The sequence below is a fragment of the Salmo trutta genome, chromosome 28 (genome assembly GCF_901001165.1).
Source record: "Salmo trutta chromosome 28, fSalTru1.1, whole genome shotgun sequence".
NCBI lineage: Eukaryota > Metazoa > Chordata > Actinopteri > Salmoniformes > Salmonidae > Salmo > Salmo trutta.
This window is the reverse complement of record NC_042984.1, coordinates 42720675-42738610: the sequence shown is the minus strand read 5'-3', so window position 1 is coordinate 42738610 and position 17936 is coordinate 42720675. Positions and strand designations below refer to the sequence as shown.

The 17936-nt window shown below is 40.6% G+C and overlaps 1 protein-coding gene across 1 annotated transcript; it reads left to right on the top strand.

The window, feature by feature from the left end:
* The first annotated feature begins 2718 nt into the window (after window positions 1-2718).
* Window positions 2719-17142, top strand: LOC115166298 (probable G-protein coupled receptor 173). Its single transcript, XM_029720174.1, has 2 exons — window positions 2719-4038; window positions 12157-17142. The coding sequence occupies exon 2, from the start codon at window positions 12400-12402 to the stop codon at window positions 13561-13563; it is 1164 nt and encodes a 387-aa protein (XP_029576034.1). The 5' UTR covers window positions 2719-4038; window positions 12157-12399; the 3' UTR covers window positions 13564-17142.
* The last annotated feature ends 794 nt before the right edge of the window (window positions 17143-17936 follow it).

Here is a 17936-nt window from a genome sequence, read left to right as displayed (position 1 = left end):
ACATTGAATATCCTTTTGAGCATGGTGGTTATTAATTACACTTTGGATGGTGCATCAATACAATCAGTCACTACAAAGATACAGGTGTCCTTCCTAACTTAGTTGCCGGAGAGGAAGGACACCACTCAGGGAATTCCCCATGAGGCCAATGGTGACTTTAAAAGAGTTACAGAGTTTAATGGCTGTGACAGGAGAACACTAAGGATGGATCAGCATTGTAAAACTAACCTAAATGACAGAGTGAAAAGAAGGAAGCATGTACAGAATAATATTCCAAAACATGCATCCTGTTTGCAACAAAGCGCTAAAGTAAAACTGCAAGAAATGTGGCAATGAAATTAACTTTATGCCCTGAATACAAAGCATTATGTTTGGGGAGAATCCAACCCAACACATCACTGAGTACCACTCTTCATATTTTCAAGCATGATGGTGGCTGCATCATGTTATGGGTATGCTTGTCATCAGCAAGGACTGGGGAGTTTTTCAGGATAAAAATGGAATGGAGCTAAGCACAGGTAAAATCCTTCAAGCAAAACCTGGTTCAGTCTGCTTTCCACCAGGCACTGGGAGATGAATTCCCCTTTCAAGAGGACAATAACCTAAAACACAAGGCCAAATCTACACTGGAGTTGCTTACCAAGAATGTTCCTAAGTGGCCGAGTTACAGTTTTGACTTAAATCTACTTGAAAATCTATGGCAAGACCTGAAAATGTTTGTCTAGCAATGATCAACAACCAATTTGACAGAGCTTGAAGAATTTTGAAAAGAATAATGGGCAAATGTTGCACAATCCAGGAGTTGAAAGCTCTTAGAGACTTACCCAGAAAGACTCACAGCTGTAATTCTTGCCAAAAGTGTTTCTAAAAAGTATTGACTCAGGGATTACTGATGTAAATGAGATATTTCTGTATTTCATTTTCAATACATTTGCAAACATTTCTAAAAACATGTTTTCACTTTGTCATTATGGATTATTATGTGTAGATGGGTGACAAAAACATAGATTTAATCCATTTGAATTCAGGCTGTAACACAACAAAATGTGGAATAAGTCAGTGTAAGGAGTGTATGTTAATTCATCATCACAAATCTATTATTTGAAAAACCAATAGTTTATTTGCAGTCCCTGGTTACATGTTGAAACTAAAGCAACAAAATACATCGAAAATTACTGATATATATCTATTGATATCACAAAATAAAGATAAAGAAAGTAATAATGCGTTGTAAAAATCCATTGATGCTTTATGCAGGAAAATACCACCAATTAATTACATCTATTGGTAATGAATGAAACATTTTTTCAAGGCTTTGACTGAGAATGCAGATTGACCAAATGTTGATTTGTTTTGTCCTTATTTCAGAACTCAGCCTAGTTGTATAACTCTCATCAAATTTCAGTTAGTTAACGTTAAAGTTAGATAATTATGCTTTTCTTGGTAATACTCATATGTGGTTCAGCCTGTACGGACCATTGAGTAATGCAGATGGATTTGAGACTTTTTAGTTCCAGTATACAGTATAATAATCTTGAGGTCATATAATACCGTTATTTTAAAACAATCCTGATCAGTCAATGGTAAACATTACACGACATCTTTCAGTAATTGATATTGTCGTTGAATATAAACACGAGTCTGGCCCTTCATTCTAGAGAATTTACCCATCAGTTACCTTCATGTGGGCTTCATTCAGACAACGCTGTAGTAGTTATACCAACAGATGGCACCATAAACCTGTGAGCACAAGGCTATCGAGAGAGCTGGACCATCTCTGTTAAAGAGAAAGTTCACCCAAATTACAGATTTACCAAATCGTATTACCAAAGTAGTGTAAAAACCTACAGAATCTGCTATCCATAGTTTTGGTATGATTACTACTATATAGCTTAATATTAGTACCGTAACATATAAAACAATGGGGGGTAATAACCACTGTTTATTGGGTCGCAGACTCCCAGGTCCATACACATCAGAGACTGTAGGTTCCCAGACTAATCCATATGATATTCAGCTCTTTTTTATGGTCCTTTGAGCCAGATAGAAAAAGTTGTCTAGGAATCATAACCAGGAGGGACAGGTTGTAGTTCACTCTGCCTCCAAGATCAAACTTATGACCAGGCTTCCCGGTTGGGGGTGCACATTATGCCTCACTTGCCATATACACAATGGCAAGAAGAGGACACTGACAGAAAAGTCCAGTTCCTAGAAGTCCATTGGTATTTAATATATTCACCATTTCCTGCGATAATGACCTTGGATGAACAAGCTAATACTCTACAGTTTTATATTATTTCACGGCCCCATAGAACAAAGCAAAAACCGCCAATGGGTTGTTGTTCTAATTTTGGGGAGAGTTACTCTGTGTCCCGCTCTCTTTCCTGAACATTTCCCTTTGTCAGGAGATGCCATCTGCTCCCTTGGCTTCCAGCGGTTTGGACAGCTGTTAAGGCAGGCATGAGGGCACTCGGCACAGTCTTGTGTCATGCCGAGACAAAACAACTTTTTACCAGGGATTTAGAGCAGGATTAAATGATTGGGCACCAAGAGCCTTACATGGGAGGTGATTTACATCACTGCATTTTATGTCAATACCAACATCACCTGGTGAAGCCATGTGGCCTGATGCATCCATGATGCAGTCTGACCTTCTCTAATATTATGGAGGTATGTGTAGACATGATGATGATTATGATGATAAGGATGAGGGTGAGGATGACGATGGTGATAATGGGCAGATAATGATGATGATGATGATTCATCAAGTAAAAAAACATGACCTCACAACAGATAGTCATGTAAACTGAATCACGATGAGGTGTTCTCAAACAGAAATAGCAGTGGACCTGACTTTTTCTTTAGCTTTCTACAACGGCAGCTGTTGCTTCAGTCTGAAGTTCTGTGACTGATTGTGTATATCACACACATTCATTTTTACAACAGAACGCTGCACAACGCGCCTATCCTCTGCCGAAATATCCCGAATCTTGCCTCGCCGATTCCAAAGGGAGCCGAGGGAGAACCGATGCTCAGCGCATAGACGAGAGCCGCTGTTTCCAATTCACCATCGCTTTAACAGCCCTATCACGTTGGTCATTTTCCTAGTTTCCATTATTTAAACAATGACCGAGGCTGGATTCCGAACGACTTGACATGTCCGTGAAAGATATGGTATTTGGGGATTTATCACCGCAAACAAGGATTTTTTTCAATCTCATTAAAGACCAAACAAGGCGGGTACATGTTTAAATATATAGGGCGCCTACAGGCACAGTGTAGGCTACATATTTTCACATAAGAGCTGTACTCTCTGAACGGAGAGTCCGCATATACATTTAGTTGGATATGCAAAAGGATGTATTACCACTAAAAAGATAAAGACAGCTCTTTGCGCTGGAGACTAGAATGGTCGAAAAAAGGCGTCTGTGTTTTTGATGGAGCAAGATCAGTAGACCCTCAATAAAAGTGTCTTGTGCTGGAGCCTAATAGGACCACCGTTATTTTCAGAATGTAGATGTAGTTACCAGTGACAGGATCCAGTTGATGACATTCACCGAGATATAAGTATTTGAAAAGAGCCAACATTGTCAGCAATTCGAATTTACTCATTTGTTCTATTCTGCCAGTGTGATGGGAATTTATTGCTGAACATTGGGAGAGCTTTATGGAAAACCTGAAGACATGACATGCACACGAAAAAAGAGGAAACGATCCTTTTTGTTCTTTAAAACCTGTGTTTATTTAAGAAGTCTGCAAAAAGCGACATTATTTTTGCATTAAGATCTGGCCGATTCTATGGAGGTGACAATACCCTGTATTAATTATTTAATCTATTCTTTATGTTTTCAGTAATTTATCATTGTGGATTATATTTGGAATTGACGCTCGTTTTGTTGAACCCTCTATGCCATTTACTGTTGCTTTACTTGCTTTTGAATCCTTATATATATATATAATGTGGACCGCAACAAGCTCCCCAAACGGCCTAGAATAAAACCGTAAGCCTTTGTCTCGAGGACAAGTATAATACATGAGGTAAGATTTCCTTTCACCTTCCTATGCCATTTTTTTGTTTCTGTGGTTTTGTAAGTACTCCTAGGCCTCACATTGCCATGTTTTTTCCCTCAGGTACCTGGTTAATTCGTTGAAACACTTGTGAAACCCCTTTTTGTGCCTACAACATAGCCTATACTGTTATGATTCAGGCAGCCCCATGACGCATGCCACAGACAAACTGTGGGCTACACGTAGGCCCTTCTAATCTTCTTGTTATTATACACACACACACCACTGCAGATTTGAGTGGCCTTTATGTGATCTAGGCCCAATGGTAAATTATAACAGGGAACCGCATTATGGACACAGGCAGGGAGGTAGACGAGGCTATATCAATCGGTGGCTGTATATTATTCACTGAGCGAATGTCCATTATGACAGCATCGATACTGGCTATCTACCCATTTGCAAATGCGATGCAACTGGGGTGTTGGGGTACCGTCATCAGCCCTCTTTGATTAATTATCATAAACATCAACAACTGTTCGTGAATTTTGACAGGATCGGAGCTGGTTGAACACTTCACATGACACAGCCTACAATATGCTCTAGGCCTATACGCAATTGTTTATGCATTTCTTTGGATTCAAACATGACGCGTCAAGCACAACACTACCTATTGTTCACAATTGTAATTAAATAATATTTTCCCCTAGCCCCGGATGCGTTTATTCATATTCTAATATCGTTGTTTATAATTGCATTCGGTCGGTGTTGAACAGTGTCAGAGTGATTCCGGAACCTTTGGTTGGTGAATTCCGCGTCGCCTCCCACGGCGACCACGGCAGCGGTACTCGATTGCTGTTGCTATCCAGTTCTTGACAATGGCTCAGCCCTCTATCACCAACCAACTCCCATTTCTCCAGGCCCCTCCCTTCATGAGCCATGGTATTCCCATGAAGCTCTTGGGATACGACCTAAATATCCCTATCCTATATATTCATTTAGCAATCAAAATGAATATACACTTGACGATGTAATCTTCCTTCGTCAATGTCTTTGTTTTACTGCAGGCCTATTTTCCATCGTTTGAACACTTTTCCCACTCACCTGTTTGTAGAAAGGGGTGTGGTATCATTTGACACTTCACATGATGTGATTATGGTCATGTAGAGATGTACTGCATGTATTCTATTTTAGCATTCACTACAGTTACATTTGTGAAATACTATAATTTACAACAGGCACTGTGGCACCTGATATATCATGTTAGTAGATAGATCAACAATAGATAGATACAGTCGCTGAAGTCTGAAGCACTGCTGAAGCACTGCCTTCACATTTTGCTGCCTTACAACGAAATCTTAAAAGGTAATAATACAATGTCTCCCAACACAGTTTGAGCAATTTTGACAAAAACGATAGATATACAGTATGTTGCAAATGTGCTTCCACCAAATATTAACTCTGTGGTGTGAAGACGTCAGCAATCAAGGCCAAATATTAACTCTGTGGTGTGAAGACGTCAGCAATCAAGGCCAAATATTAACTCTGTGGTGTGAAGACGTCAGCAATCATGGCATCTTCGTTTTTTTTTAATTAATTTGAAAGGTATTCCATAATTTTTCTTCCACTTTGGAAATGTGGAGTAGGTTGTGTACATCAGTAGATGTAATTTTAAGGCAGCAAACAGACATTTTCAAGTCTTGCCATAGACTTTTAAGTCGATTTGAGTCAAAACTGTAACTAGGCCACTTGGTAAGCAACGCCAGTGTATATTTGGCCTTGTGTTTTAGGTTATTATCCTGCTGGAAGGTGAATATGTCTCCTGGTGTCTGTTGGAAAGCAGACTGAACCAACAAATTCACCTTTCTGCAGAACAATGACCTAAACCATAAGGCCAAATATACACTGGAGTTGCTTACCAAGACAACATTAAATGTTCCTGAGTGGCCTAGTTACAGTTTTGATCCAAATCATTTTAAAAGTCTATGCCATCTACCAACAGGTGCCCTTCTTTGCGAGGCATTGAAAAACATCCCTGGTCATTGTGGTTAAATCTGTTTTTGAAATTCACTGCTTGACTGAAGGACCTTACAGATAATTGTATGTGTGGGGTACAGAGATGAGGTGGTCATTCAAAAATCATGTTAAACACTATTATTGCACACAGTGTGAGTCTATGCAATTTATTATGTGACTTTTTAAGCACATGTTTACTCTAGAACTTATTTAGGCTTGTCATAACAAAGGGCTTGAATACTTATTGACTCAAGACATTTCAGCTTTTCATTTGTAATAAATTTTTTATTTACAAAAATGGGCTATTCTATGTAGGCCAGTGCCACAAAATCTCAATTTAATCAATTTTAAATTTAGGCTGTAACACAACAAAATGTGGAAAAAGTCAAGGGGCGTGAATAATTTCTGAAGGCGCTGTATGTCTTCAAAATAGCATTCACAAATTTACATTTGTGGAACACTAAAGGTAGATAGAGTTAGATCAACAATAGCTATGTACAGTTTAAGTCAGAAGTTTACATACACCTTAGCCAAATACATTTAAACTCAGTTTTTCACAATTCCTGACATTTAATCCAAGTAAAAATTCCCTGTTTTAGGTCAGTTAGGATTACCACTTTATTTTAAGAATGTGATATGTCAGAATAATAGTAGAGAGAATTATTTATTTCAGCTTTTATTTCTTTCATCACATTCCAAGTGGGTCAGAAGTTTACATACGCTCAATTAGTATTTGGTAGCATTGCCTTTAAATTGTTTAACTTGGGTCAAACGCTTCAGGTAGCCTTCCACAAGCTTCCCACAATAAGTTGGGTGAATTTTGTCCCATTCCTCCTGACAGAGCTGGTGTAACTGAGTCAGGTTTGTAGACCTCCTTGCTCCCACAAGCATTTTCAGTTCTGCCCACAAATGTTCTATAGGATTGAGGTCAGGGCTTTGTGATGGCCACTCCAATACCTTGACTTTGTTGTCCTTAAGCCATTTTTCCACAACTTTGGAAGTATGCGTGGGGTCATTGTCCATTTGGAAGACCCATTTGCGACCAAACTTTAACTTCCTGACTGATGTCTTGAGATGTTGCTTCAATATATCTACATTATTTTCCTCCCTCATGATGCCATCTATTCTGTGAAGTGCACCAGTCCCTCCTGCAACAAAGCACCCCCACAACATGATGCTGCCACCCCCGTGCTTCACGGTTAGGATGGTGTTAATCGGCTTGCAAGCCTCCCCTTTTTCTTCCAAACATATGACCAAACAGTTCTATTTTTGTTTCATCAGACCAGAGGACATTTCTCCAAAAAGTACAATCTTTGCCCCCATGTGCAGTTGCAAACCGTAGTATGGCTTTTTTTTATGGCAGTTTAGGAGCAGTGGCTTCTTCCTTGCTGAGCGGCCTTTCAGGTTATGTCGATATAGGACTCATTTTATTGTGGATATAGATACTTTTGTACCTGTTTCCTCCAGCATCTTCACAAAGTCCTTTTGTGGGATTGATTCGCACTGTTCGCAAAGTACGTTCATCTCTAGGAGACAGAACGCGTCTCCTTCCTGAGCGGTATGACGGCTGTGTGGTCCCATGGTGTTTATACTTCCGTACTATTCTTTGTACAGATGAATGTGGTACCTTCAGGCGTTTGCAAATTGCTCCCAAGGATGAACCAGACTTGTGGAGGTTTACCATTTTTTTCTCAGGTCTTGGCTGATTTCTTTCGATTTTCCCATGATGTCAAGCAAAGAGGCACTGAGTTTGAAGGTAGGCCTTGAAATACATCCACACGTACACCTCCAATTAACTCAAATGATGTCAATTAGCTTATCAGAAGCTTCTAAAGCCATGACATTTTCTGCAATTTTCCAAGCTGTTTATAGGCACAGTCAACTTAGTGTATGTAAACTTCTGACCCACTGGAATTGTGATACAGTGAATTATAAGTGAAATAATCTGTCTGTAAACAATTGTTGGAAAAATGACTTGTGCCATGCACAAAGTAGATGTCCTAACCGACTTGCCAAAACTATAGTTTGTTAACAAGAAATTTGTGGAGTGGTTGAAAAACTAGTTTTAATGACTCCAACCTAAGTGTATGTAAACTTACGACTTCAACTGTATGTGGTTGAGGGTCCCTTGTCTGTGTCAATAGTAGAAACTCACATTTGTTATAGCCTAATATTTGGTAAATTAATAGAGGAATAATTTTTATAGTAGCCTACACTATTGGTGCCTCCCATTCAAGCACCACCATCTTTGTAGGCCTATGTCCTATGATGTTTGAATGAATTAGTCTGTTCCAGAGCATTATATTGAGATAAATAATCTATAATCCAAATATAAGGCTCTGGGCTATTACATGTGATATCATGTGACATGGACCTTGGTGGCTAGAATATTAGAATAGGCTGTAAGAAGGCCTACTGTTGGTAATACGCAACAAAGCCTGATGACATCATTTTAGAGACGTAAACAAGTAGTATATGGATGAGAAATAGGTATATGAATAGATGATCAGATATATGCAGAAAGATATTTGTTTGACTTGAAGAATGGGGTAGGCCTAGTTAAGGTATCCTTTCATTAACTAGCAACACAAACCTGTGACATTGCTTTAAAAAAAACTATCGCAAGTCCATTGAGTGTAATTCTCATGACTGATTTGGTAAGCCATTTTAAAAGAATTTCTGAAATATTATAACACAGCAAGAAATTAACACTAGATCCTTACATATGAGAGATTGTGCATGAAAGGCAATTAACAAGAATGTAGGCCCCGTTTTTGCCGTATTGAAATTGCCATATTGAAATTGGTTTAATGTACATTTAGCTAGGTATTTCAGTTCTTATTCATTAGTAGTTGTGGCCAAATATATTGGCACCCTTGCACCTTTGCTAAATAATTCCCTAGTTCTTCTACAATAAGTTAAAATTGAAAAAGAAGAGGATAAGACTGTGAGGTTGCTTTGCTGCCTCTGGTATTGGGGTCCTTGAATGTGCGCAAGGCATCATGATATCATAGATTATTAGGTGTTTTGAGTCCAATGTTTCTACACAGTGTCCAAAAACTGGGTCTCCATTGGAGGCTGTGGTCTTCCAGTAGGACAACGAGCCCAAACACACATCAAAAGAGCATCCAGGAATGACCAGCAAATAGTCCAGCTCTGAATCACTTCCAAAACCTATGGCGAGATCTGAAAACAGCAGTTGGTGGAGGGCAGCCCTCAAATACTGAAGTAGAGCAGTTTGCTGCTGAAGGGCGGGCCAAATTGCCAGTAGAAAGGTGCAGAAAGCTCAATGATGGCTACAAGAAGAGTTTGTCTGCAGTTATCTTGACCGTAGGCTGTGCAACCAAGTACTAGCTCCGGAGTGCCAGTCATTCTGTCCTTGCCATTGTCTGTATTTTCTAAATTAAAATTGTATACAATTGGTTCTGAAATGTTGAAAATCCAATAACAAGGTGTGGAGACTTTTTTATTTCTGTTTAAACTTATTTTAGAAGAAATAGGAAACTATTTAAGAAAAGTGCAAGGGTGCCAATACATTTGACCGCAACTGTTTCGGTATTACTGTTCAATAACATGGGTGTTATTTTGGATGAAGGAGGACTGGGGTCACCAAGGAACACTGGGATACGAGGAACTGCGGTAGCGTTTTATAATATGCAACACCAGGGTTGTGGGTTCAATTCCCACGGGGGGCCAGTACGAATAAAATTTTTTTTAATGAAATGTATGCACTCACTACTGTAAGTCGCTCTGGATAAGAGCATCTGCTAAATGACTAAAATGTAAATAATAACTAAGGTATGTTTAGAAATTATTCACAATGTGTATAATGATTGTACTCTATAAATTATTAATGTTTATTAAGAAGGTTATTCTAAAGTGTTATCATATACTGTGAGAACTAGCTATCGGTGCCAAATTCAGGCCATAATATTCATTTGAAAATACTTACCAAGTATTTAACTGGTTATTCTGTCAAAGCAAATGTTGCCAAAACTATTATGATGGCAACACACTAACAGCCTTTTACACATTTCATAAATGGACAAAAGATACGGAACGTGGCAAGCTACATTTGCCGTTGTATTACAAGGCACAAGAAAATATAGACTAGAACTTAATTGTCCATCCAAGGATGGAAATTTTTGTCTTTGGTATCATCAGTGAACTATGAGCATGACACACCATACTCTACATAAACACATACAGGGGGTATATAATAATAATAATAAATACATACAGCAGGCTTATACACATTCATACCTGACCTCTAACCTAATTGTACCTTTGGATACATGTGCAATGTGTACAGAGTAGCTAATACAACATGTTTCTGCTCCGATTCATGTTCTCCACTAATAACTGAACGCAACTTAGTTTATCGTGTGTTACTTTCATTGGCCTTCTCATATGGTATGCGTGCCTCAGAAAAAAATGAAACCATCAGTATTCTCCACACAATCTTCTAGACATTTTGGGCTGGTTTCCCAGACAAAGTTTAAGCCTAGTCCTTGATTTAAAAGCATGCTCACTCGAGAATCTCCATTTAATTCACTTTTTAGTCCTGGACTAGGCTTAAACTGTGTCTGGGAAACCGACACTTTAAGTTTAGTGTCAGTATGTCACTGCTGGAAGGACTGTGTTGGTGGGTGTCTTTTTTGTTGCTGATCATATCTGAAACTTTCAAATGCCCCCACCATTCCTCACAACAGTTCTTACAGTCTTATACACACACACGCACACACACAAACGCACGCACAGCATAAGGCAGAGTGGTCCTGTAGCTTAGCAACAAGCTGCTGTAATTACTGTGACAGAAATACATTAGTATGCTTGCGCTGAAACAATGGGCCTGAGCCCTTCTCTCTTTTTGGCTCATACTCCATAATCATCACCTGTGCATTCCCCGATCACTCTCGAAGCGTTCATCAATACAAATGAGGGTGGTGGCATGGTCAATACAGATTGACTCCCCTCACACACACACACACCTACGCATGCACACTACTGAGCTATCAGACATACTGTATATCTCATGTGTCACTGTGCAATGCAACCTCTTTTGAAAATGCCTCGTCAGTGGTCCCCAAAGTGACTGCACCTATGAGGCCTCAGCAAGCAAATCCCGTTTGTTTTTCCTCCCCGATCTGCTTCACACACACCAACCCTCATACACACAGAGAACCCCCTCACCACACACTCTCTCTCCCTCTCTCACACACACACACACACACACACACACACACACACACACACACACACACACACACACACACACACACACACACACACACACACACACACACACACACACACACACACACACACACAGAAAAAGGATATAAGTTGTTGTAGCCTAGCAACAAGCGAGGTAATTACCGTGACAGACTAGTTGCTGGCATGCCATGTAGCGTGTGGAGAAAACAGCTGATCTGATTGGTGCTAAGGGGGAAAGAGAAGCTGTTCCACAGCATGCTACAGCAGATGCCTATGTGAGCCCTGTTTCGCTCATTGGAAAAACAATTGATTGATTCTGTGGGACAAATTATTTGCGTAATACTGAGGATGATGTTTTCAGACTTGAACGTCTTTCTCCACTATTATGACAATGGATTCTGTATTACGTTTGAAGATAGGGTCTTTAGCACAATGTGATCATGTTGTTTACAACAACAGGCAGAACTTTATTTTGGGATAAACCCAGATGGGACAGACTTAACTAATTTTTCATCTTTATGTGAAAAACATATGTTCTTATTACCATGTACTTTGTCTGTAATTATAGGTAGTTACATGGTTGGGGAGAATGGCCACATTTCTTTCACATTTCATACTCTTACCTAACTGCATCATGGCCTAGCGCAGTTAGGTAATCACTGGATATAAATGTAGACCTTTCTGATAAAAAAACAACTGCTGCTTTTGCAGTTCAGCTAAGGCCAATGCTGGAATCATAAAAGCAATGTATTGTAATATTAGAAAAGCCTCAAGTCACACACGTGAAGTCACACCTCTCATATTTAACCTTGTACGGTATATTCCCTGCAAATGCTTACACTGTATTATCCCCCAGTGATGTCAGACCAGGATGCCCATCCAAACTTAATGCTTATTGTTCATACTTCCTGTTTACAGGCGCTGACGCTGTAAGAACAAGAGGCACGGAGGGGTAGCGCTACAGGAAACGAGGGGCTCAGTGCAAAATGGGGCAATGCAGAGTGAAGCACTCCGGTTCCATGTGAGCTCCAGAGAAGAGGCAACCACGAGGACGAACGAAAGGGCAGCTGGAGGAGGAGGAGGTGGCGGTGGAGGAGGAGAGGGAGAAGGAAGAGGGGTGGATTTCAGGAGAAAAGAGGGCTTGACACGGGAGCCAAAGGGATGGCCAATGGCAACGAGAGCAGCGAGGGGCTTGGCGGTCCCATGGCTGCTGTGGTGGCCACGACGGGAGGAATGGCAGTCGGGGGCCCATCGTCGGCCGTGTCCACATACATCAAACTGGTCCTACTGGGTCTGATCATCTGCATCAGCCTGGTGGGCAACCTGGTGGTGTCTCTGCTGGTCCTCAGGGACCGGGCCCTGCACAAGGCCCCCTACTACTTCCTGTTGGACCTGTGCCTGGCCGACACCATCCGTTCGGCTGTCTGCTTCCCCTTCGTGCTGGTGTCCATTAAGAACGGCTCGGCCTGGACCTACAGCGTGCTCAGCTGCAAGGTGGTGGCCTTCATGGCCGTGCTCTTCTGCTTCCATGCTGCCTTCATGCTCTTTTGCATCAGCGTGACACGTTACATGGCCATCGCCCACCACCGCTTCTACTCCAAGCGCATGACCTTCTGGACGTGCGTGGCGGTGGTGTGCATGGTGTGGACGCTGTCAGTGGCCATGGCCTTCCCACCCGTCTTTGATGTGGGCACCTACAAGTTCATCCGTGAGGAGGACCAGTGCATCTTCGAGCACCGCTACTTCAAGGCCAACGACACACTGGGCTTTATGCTGATGCTGGCCGTGCTGATCCTGGCCACGCACGTGGTCTACATGAAACTGCTGCTCTTCGAGTACAAGCACCGCAAGATGAAGCCTGTCCAGATGGTGCCAGCCATCAGCCAAAACTGGACCTTCCACGGGCCCGGCGCTACCGGCCAGGCGGCAGCCAACTGGATCGCAGGCTTCGGCCGGGGCCCCATGCCACCCACCCTGCTGGGCATACGGCAGAACTTGCACAACCAGAACCGGCGCCTGCTGGGCATGGAGGAGTTCAAGGCGGAGAAGCAGCTTGGCAGGATGTTCTACGTGATCACCCTGTTGTTCCTGGTGCTGTGGTCGCCCTACATAGTGGCCTGCTACTGGCGGGTGTTTGTCAAGGCGTGCACTATACCGCACCGATACCTCTCCACCACCGTATGGATGAGCTTTGCCCAGGCAGGGGTCAACCCCATCGTCTGCTTCTTCCTCAACAAGGACCTGAAGAAGGGGCTCCTGGCCCACCTGCCAGCCTGCTGTAGGACTAAACCTCATCTGCCCCGAGAGCCTTACTTTGTCATGTGAGGGGGACGGTGGGTGGTTGTTACCTGGGGAGGGTGTGGAGGGGCGGTGGCAGGGATGTCTGTGAGCGGTTAGGATGGCATGAGGGTCCATTTTAGTTGTTGTGGCCTTTGATTCAGTGCAAGATGCTTTAAAAGCAGTGGGTTCAATCGGGAACTGACGAAGTGGTGAGAATTTCAGAATTTCATTTCACCTCCGTGTGATGTATCTGGGTTTCTCCTTGTCAGAGGCGAGCAGAGGCATTTCAAACTCATTTGGAATGTTATAAATTGTTTTAAAATTACTTATTGAGGGAGTATTACACACAGTAAGAGGCATGTGGTTGCTGCAGTGTAGAAACAATGAAACCAATTGTTGGTCTAAAATTATTATAGGAAGGATGTATTATTTCATCATTCTATTATCAAACCAAAAACACCTTTGACACCAGCATATAGATTTGGCATCATTTGAGATCAGTTACATTGCTAACTGACATTAAAAAAAAATGTCTTTCCTTTTTTATAAAGGGTCTTGGTCAGGAAACAAATTTAAGAGAGGGATTCCTTCTACACACAGACAGAATACGAGACTAAACCAAGAACTCAAACAGTCTATCTCAGATGCATGTTTGTATTCTTAGTTTTAATGTGGAACCTATGAAACTGGTAGACAGTCTTTAAACAAGAGATCATCCTGGGCCTGCTATTGTGAAAGAGAATGAAGTGAGGGTGACAATATTTCTGTAGGTTGTGGTCATATTGCTCAGTCACTCCCTCGTCTGTTCTCTCAGACCAAAAATATCAGATGGTCCTCTGAAAATTTGCTAGTGAATGACTAATAGGAGAGTGTGCTAGCACTGCTTCCTTCATTCATCTGCTTGAATCAAAAGGCATCAGTAACACAGTCAAACAGAGAAATTATGAGTTTTGTACAAATAGCATATTCAGACACTGTTGGCTTCATTTGGAGTTTATTTGGGGTTTCTATTACATTCTAATTTGGTCTAACACTTCAGATGAGTACACTATTGGATATGGGAAAATGTTAAAAGAGCTGCCATCAAGAACAGTTTGATCTTGTGTTCATTAGCGTTTAATAACAGAAATGAGCAGATAATAATTGTGAAGTGCTAATAGGCAGACAGAATTATGAAACGCATGATTTCTGAGGATAACTTAAACAGACCAATCAGTGACAAACTGAGAACTTGAGACCACTTTATAAAAAAATATATATATTTGATAAATTGACAGAAAATGCTACATGATCTTGCCAAATTCCTTTTGCTGTAGGTGGTATTGTTGCAGATGATTGAACCCTGGAAACCTTTTTCATCAATCTGAAATTGTTTAAAAAGACAGTTGATAGAAAATGTTCATAAAACCTCAACCAGAATGTTTAGATCTTCAGATAGGATAAAGTTATTTATCTTTGATGACATCATCACTTCACATGAAGGTCTTTGTAGAGAGGTGGGGGAAAATTCAGCCCATTTATATTTTTGCACACATTTGAGGAATTGATGATAAATCAATCGTTTTTTTCTTAACACGATTTAGACTTGAACCATAATGCTAACTAAGTGTAGGCCGGGACACAGAGATTGTAATATCTTAAGTGAATGTCAAGCAGAGGTCTGGAACATGATACTATCCCTTCGTGGGTACAAATGTACGTTTATTTTAGTTTTCAAAATGCTCTAATGTTATCTGCAAACAATAACAACAACAAAAACTAACAATAACAATGAAGCTACAGATAATCGAATTGTTATTTCTATTATCTGCATTATGGCCTTACTCTCTCGCTCTCTCTCTCAAAAAAAGGTTTGTTTATAACCAATGCAAGAAAGAGTTGACAGCTGTATGCCTCTATGTGTTGAAGTAATAAAGATAAAGCGATTATTCCAACTAATGGGGAAACACAACACTGTGTAATTAATTACTTTCGGAGGACACATCTCTCCCCCTCGCAACCTTAAAAAAAACACCAGTCAAAAACTTTTACAAGGATGGTAATAAAGAAAAAACACTTGCAAATTGTAACACAGGAGTGTGCAATTGTGTGTAAAGGACAGAGGAAACTTTAATCCAACATCGACAATTAATGGATTTAACAAAAGCCCTTCCTGGATTATTGTGGATTTCTTTTAGACTTTTTGTTGTTGTTTCTTCTCTTATCAGTCAGTGGGAGGGGGTGGGGTTGATGGGATGAGGCTGGTGTTGTGTATTGATCTGTGAAAACAAGGATTAAAAAAATATGTGTGGATTTTGGGGTTGGTTGTTGTTGGGGAGGGAAGGAGGGAGACCTGGAGTGATTTTTTTGATAAGCAGAAATACCTGACAGTGCTTTTTTAGTTGCTTCAGGCACACTATCTTTTGTAAATTATCTATGACCTCCGTACTATTTAATGTGTATTATATGGACAATGGACTGACTTGGAATTGAGGGGGGTAAAGAAGGGGGTTCCTGGTCATCGCATTTTTACCACACGTGCGTGTGAGTGTTTCTGTACGCAAGTATGAATGTGCGTATGTTTAGAGGCTAGAGGGACGAAAACAAAGGACGTGGGAAATAGGAATGGCCCGAAATTTAGCATTTTGAAATGTCACTCCTGAAAATGCTTATTCAGTCTTTTTCATCCTCAGCCTGTTCCTGACACAGAGAATTGAATGTGCTAAAACCAATGAGGTTCATTCAAAAATCTGAGGCGAGTGTCTTCTTAAACCATTCAACTGCAGAGCCTCAAGAGGTAGCCTATAACATTTTATACACATGCAGTTCCTCTAAATTGGACTACAGAGCCTTCTATCTCAATGGAGATTCTGTTCTTGCGTACATGTATGGGAATATGAAGGGTGAAGTCCGTTTGAGATTGTGTCTTGGGGCGAGTGGTTCTATCCACATAGCTTCTATGATTATTGCACTCTTATTAATTTCCAATGTGTCTCAGTGAAAGGAATAACTTTTATACATGATCTTGGCTTGGGGTTTAAATTTGAAATACACTGAGTTATGTTGGTCATAGAACTAACATTCTAATACTTTCCGTATTTCTAATTTCTGCCTCTTCTGTAGTGTTTTGACTTTGTAAAAGCCCAAAGCCAGCCAAAACCCAATTTGACATCTGAATGTCTTATTTAATAACTCACTGATTTTACAGTGTGGCTGTAGTTATTATGACCCTGTATGTGGAGAGAATACATACATACCCATGTTATGGATAAAACAAATTTAAAGACAGAAAAAGCTGTCTCAGACACATGTGCAACCACAGTGTTATTATACATTAAATCTATGAAAAGACAGACTCATAAGGATAGTCCTGTATGTCTCTGAATAGTGGAACAAATCCTGAATCTCAGAACTGAAATACTTTTTGACTTTACCCTTTAAGCTGAACCACAAAATGTCAAAGCTCACAAAAAAATCTGCAGTTGAATATCAAATCTAAAATAGCAGAGGTTTGAAGGATACCTATGTAAATGTCTTTGGGCACCTAAATATCTTGGAAGTCAGAGGGTGTGGTTTCCATATATTTTCTGTATTATATAAAAAATAAAAACTGCCTGAGCTGTTAAGCATGTCTCTGGCCATTTATGATTTTTGTCATTGGTTTTTGTAATGAAAAATTCATTTCCTTTGAAACTATTGACAAATTGCAATGACTAAACGTAACACATTCCTTATGTGCAGCAGATAAGGACACACTATCTAAAAGTTAGGAGCAAGTAATAAAGTTATTCTATGCTGGGAATGCAAACGTAAGACACCCAAATTCGCCAACCAGTGGTGGAGACATGACTCCGGTTATAAAACATTGTCAGCTACAGGTAACGGTAAAGTAAAGGAAACCCCAACATAAAGTATCTTAATAGGGGATTGGTCCACCACGAGCAAGAACAGCTTCAATGCACCTTGACATAGACCCTACAAGTATCTGGAACTCTATTGGAGGGATGCGACAAATTCAATCATTTGGGTGTTTTGTTGATGGTGGTGGAAAACACTGTCTCAGGCGCCGCTCCAGAATCTCCCATAAATGTTCAATTGGGTTGAGATCTGGTGACTGAGACGGACATGGCATATGGTTTACATTGTTTTCATGCTCATCAAACCATTCAGCGACCACTCGTGCCCTGTGAATGAGGGCATCGCCATGATAGCCAAAATAATGGCGTGCCCAGCATTTTTATAAATGATTATACTAAGCTTGATGGGACGTTAATTGCTTAATAATTAACTCAGGAACCACACCTGTGTGGAAGCACCTGCTTTCAATACACTTTGAATCCCTCATTTACTCAAGTGTTTCCATTATTTTGGCAGTTACCTTTATGTTGCACCTCACCTGGGGTATTATTGATAACATTTATTGTGGGGATTGGACTCAC